This window comes from Temnothorax curvispinosus, unplaced genomic scaffold (genome assembly GCF_003070985.1).
Source record: "Temnothorax curvispinosus isolate PA1 unplaced genomic scaffold, ASM307098v1 QBEX01015410.1, whole genome shotgun sequence".
Classification (NCBI taxonomy): Eukaryota; Metazoa; Arthropoda; class Insecta; order Hymenoptera; family Formicidae; genus Temnothorax; species Temnothorax curvispinosus.
Genome location: NW_020225190.1, coordinates 22,335 through 25,274, shown reverse-complemented (window position 1 = coordinate 25,274; position 2,940 = coordinate 22,335). Strand labels below are relative to the sequence as shown.

Here is a 2,940-nt window from a genome sequence, read left to right as displayed (position 1 = left end):
AATTTGGAAAAAAAATATAATAATTTTGGGTCGGGGGCCTACTTTGGGCCCAATAAAGCTCAAGTCGATTTTTTAAAATAAGAAATTTTTATTGTATCGTCTTTTTCTACTAAATAATTTAAACAACTTTTGTCTAAAACATTTTTTTATTTCCCTAATACGTTTTGAGATATTAAAATTTAATGATAATTTTTAAGCTGGCTATTTTTTCAGCATTGCTATGTGAAAGCTTACTTATCATATTGCAAAAGTTCCGAAAAGGAGACTACTGGTTTGGTTATATTCCTTAACTATGGCATCTTCTCCCGACTTATCCTACTTTTTATGGAAAAATGTATGTCATAAATAAACGTTATATAAATTGTTTACACAAAATAAACGGGAAATTTTGTGTAAAAAATTAATACATATTAAATTTGTAATACATTGTTCCTTTTAGTGTTGTGTCACATATGCAAGGAATCATTACTCGTCATTAGCGTCTGTTCTGTTTTTCTTTCTTTTACATGAATCGGGACTGCTTGTTGATAAATCGAATAATGCCCAACAACGACACTTCTTTGTCATTTTGATTGTTTAGATGATGCCTACAGTTTCTCGTATGAAGATATAATGTCCAACTCTATTGTTCTAACACAACAAAATCCGCAAGAGAGACCGTTAATTATGAAGTACTCGGAATATTCCTGTATACGGCATAATTAAAAACATAATATGCGATAGAGGTTTTAATTATGATAGCATTTAAAATGTTTTAAACAATATACATTACTTAATTGTTAAAGAAAAATATTATTTTTGTGGTATGATTAAAAAACAGAAAAAATAGAGTAATTTTTTAAAATATTTTAGTTATAAATTATCCTTGTGCAAAAAAGTCAATATTTAACTTATTGTACGTTATTACCTTGTATAATATGAGTAAGTCAAGTGTCCTTTGCTTTGTCTGTCATTTGTCTAAATGATTGAAGGAGCAAGAGGTGATTCTTGATTTTAACTCAGAGGGATATTATATCTTCCTGTAGAAAGATTCATAAAATCTGTTGAACTTGAAGTACTTGGCTTGCATTAAATAAAATATAGTGTAATCAAAATAGAAAAGAAAGTGTATTTATTTAAAATATCACAGTTTTAAGTTATATATGTGCAGGAAAGTAAATATTTAACTTATAGAATATTATTACATTGTATAATATGTGTGATTAAAAAATGGGCCTGTTCCTCCTGTCATTTGTTCAAATGATTAAACAGGGTATCCAGGTCGTTCTTGATTTTGCGCGCAGGGATCCATACATATAACCCGTTGATATTAATTGCGCAGAGGGATCCGTAACATAACCCGTTGAATTTGGAAAGGTTGGTCTGCATTGAAATATAGTTTAATTAAAAATAGAGAAAGAAGAGTAATTATTTAAAATGTTACAGTTGTAAGTTATATTTGTGTGTAGAGAAAAATAAATATTTAACTTATTAGATATTATTACCTTGTATAATATGTGTACAAAATTGGACCTTCTGTCATTTGTTCAGACAATTGAACGGGCCAGTAATCCTCTACAGCACGAAATATTGCAGCAACTTGCAGCAACATTGCAGCAACATTAAAATATTGCTGCAATGTTGCTGCAAGTTGCTGCAATATTTCGTGCTGTAGGGGATGAGGTGGTTCCTGACTTTGTACGAAGGGAGTCATAATATGATCCGTTGATCTCTGCCATTGTGTAGAGGAATTCATAATATAACCGGATCCATAACATAACATTGCAGAATTTGAGATGTTTGGTCTGCATTAAAATGTGATGTGATTAAAAAATAAGGGAGAAAGAGTAATTATTTAAAATGTTGTAAGTTAAATTTGTGCAAAAAAAGTAAATATTTAACTTAATCAATATCATTACATTATTGTATAAGATGTGTAATATGGAAGTGGGCCTGTTGTTTCGGTCATTTGTCATCTGTCCAAATGATTCAACGGGCAAAGTAGGTAGATATGGTCATATCAAAACGGTCGAAAATAATAGAATGTTTTTAGTTTTTACGAAAGATTGTAGAATAAGCCAAAATAAATTAAATTGATCAAATTAAAATAAAATGTCATTTACGGTCCAAGCTTAAATTTTTAGCCTAATATTATTTGTGTGTACACATCACACACACGCGCGCGCGCACACGCACGCACACGCGCGCACACACACACACACACACACACACACACACACACACACATATAATTCAATTTAACTTCGATGTTAAGCATCTTAACAACTGTAAAGAATTTATTGCGAAAAATATTATCTCAGGCAGAGTTCGAACCTGGAACCTCCATCATATCGAAGGGTGTAATACAAATTTTTGTATTAAATGACATTTATTTATAGGACCAAGTTTTTTTGTACATATAACAATATTATAGCAAAATAAGCCGAAAAGCACACTATTAATTTAATTTAATTTTATTTTACAATAAGCGGTACGGCATATTCGCTCTCGCTAGTACGAACACTTTTTGAGCGTATACTCATGGCATTATTATTTACACAATATTTTCGTATTGTTTGTTATTACAATAGTAATTAAACTAAATTGTTTTAAGTTATGTTTTTTAATGCTCCAAAAAAATGAGAAAGTCCCCGACGACCTAAAAAAAAACTGGATATATCTCACAGCAGTGTGTGACTTGGCGGAGAAAATAAATAATTGATATGGCTAACTTAATTATAATTATCATTTCTGATTTATAACGCTAACAAGTCGTCTTAATATTCAGCAGAACAACTGCTGAGTTGTCGTCTTATCAAAACGCTGCGTTGATTTTTGTTGGTTCTAAAAGTAAGAGCTAATCACGTTCAATTCTCTAGTAGAAATTTAATGTACTTTTTAGTTAATCATGGGCAGTTATACTGACTTTTTTCTAGTAACTGAACAGAAAATTGTTTAGGA

The 2,940-nt window shown here is 30.5% G+C and overlaps 1 protein-coding gene across 1 annotated transcript; it reads right to left on the bottom strand.

Moving 5' to 3' along the window:
- Positions 1-1,094: 1,094 nt before the first annotated feature.
- Positions 1,095-2,338, bottom strand: LOC112465673. Its single transcript, XM_025033342.1, has 3 exons — positions 1,899-2,338; positions 1,485-1,784; positions 1,095-1,362 (listed from the first exon to the last, which is right to left on the bottom strand). The coding sequence occupies exons 1-3, from the start codon at positions 1,946-1,948 to the stop codon at positions 1,236-1,238; spliced, it is 477 nt and encodes a 158-aa protein (XP_024889110.1). The 5' UTR covers positions 1,949-2,338; the 3' UTR covers positions 1,095-1,235.
- Positions 2,339-2,940: the final 602 nt, after the last annotated feature.

Excerpts from the sequence above, each read along its gene's own strand:
- LOC112465673 (XM_025033342.1), bottom strand. The coding sequence starts at position 1,948 with ATGACCGAAACAACAGGCCCACTTCCATATTACACATCTTATACAATA. Across the intron at positions 1,785-1,898 it reads TACACATCTTATACAATAAT|ACCAAACATCTCAAATTCTG; the intron begins GTAATGATATTG and ends ATTTTAATGCAG. Across the intron at positions 1,363-1,484 it reads TTGTACACATATTATACAAG|ACCAACCTTTCCAAATTCAA; the intron begins GTAATAATATCT and ends ATTTCAATGCAG.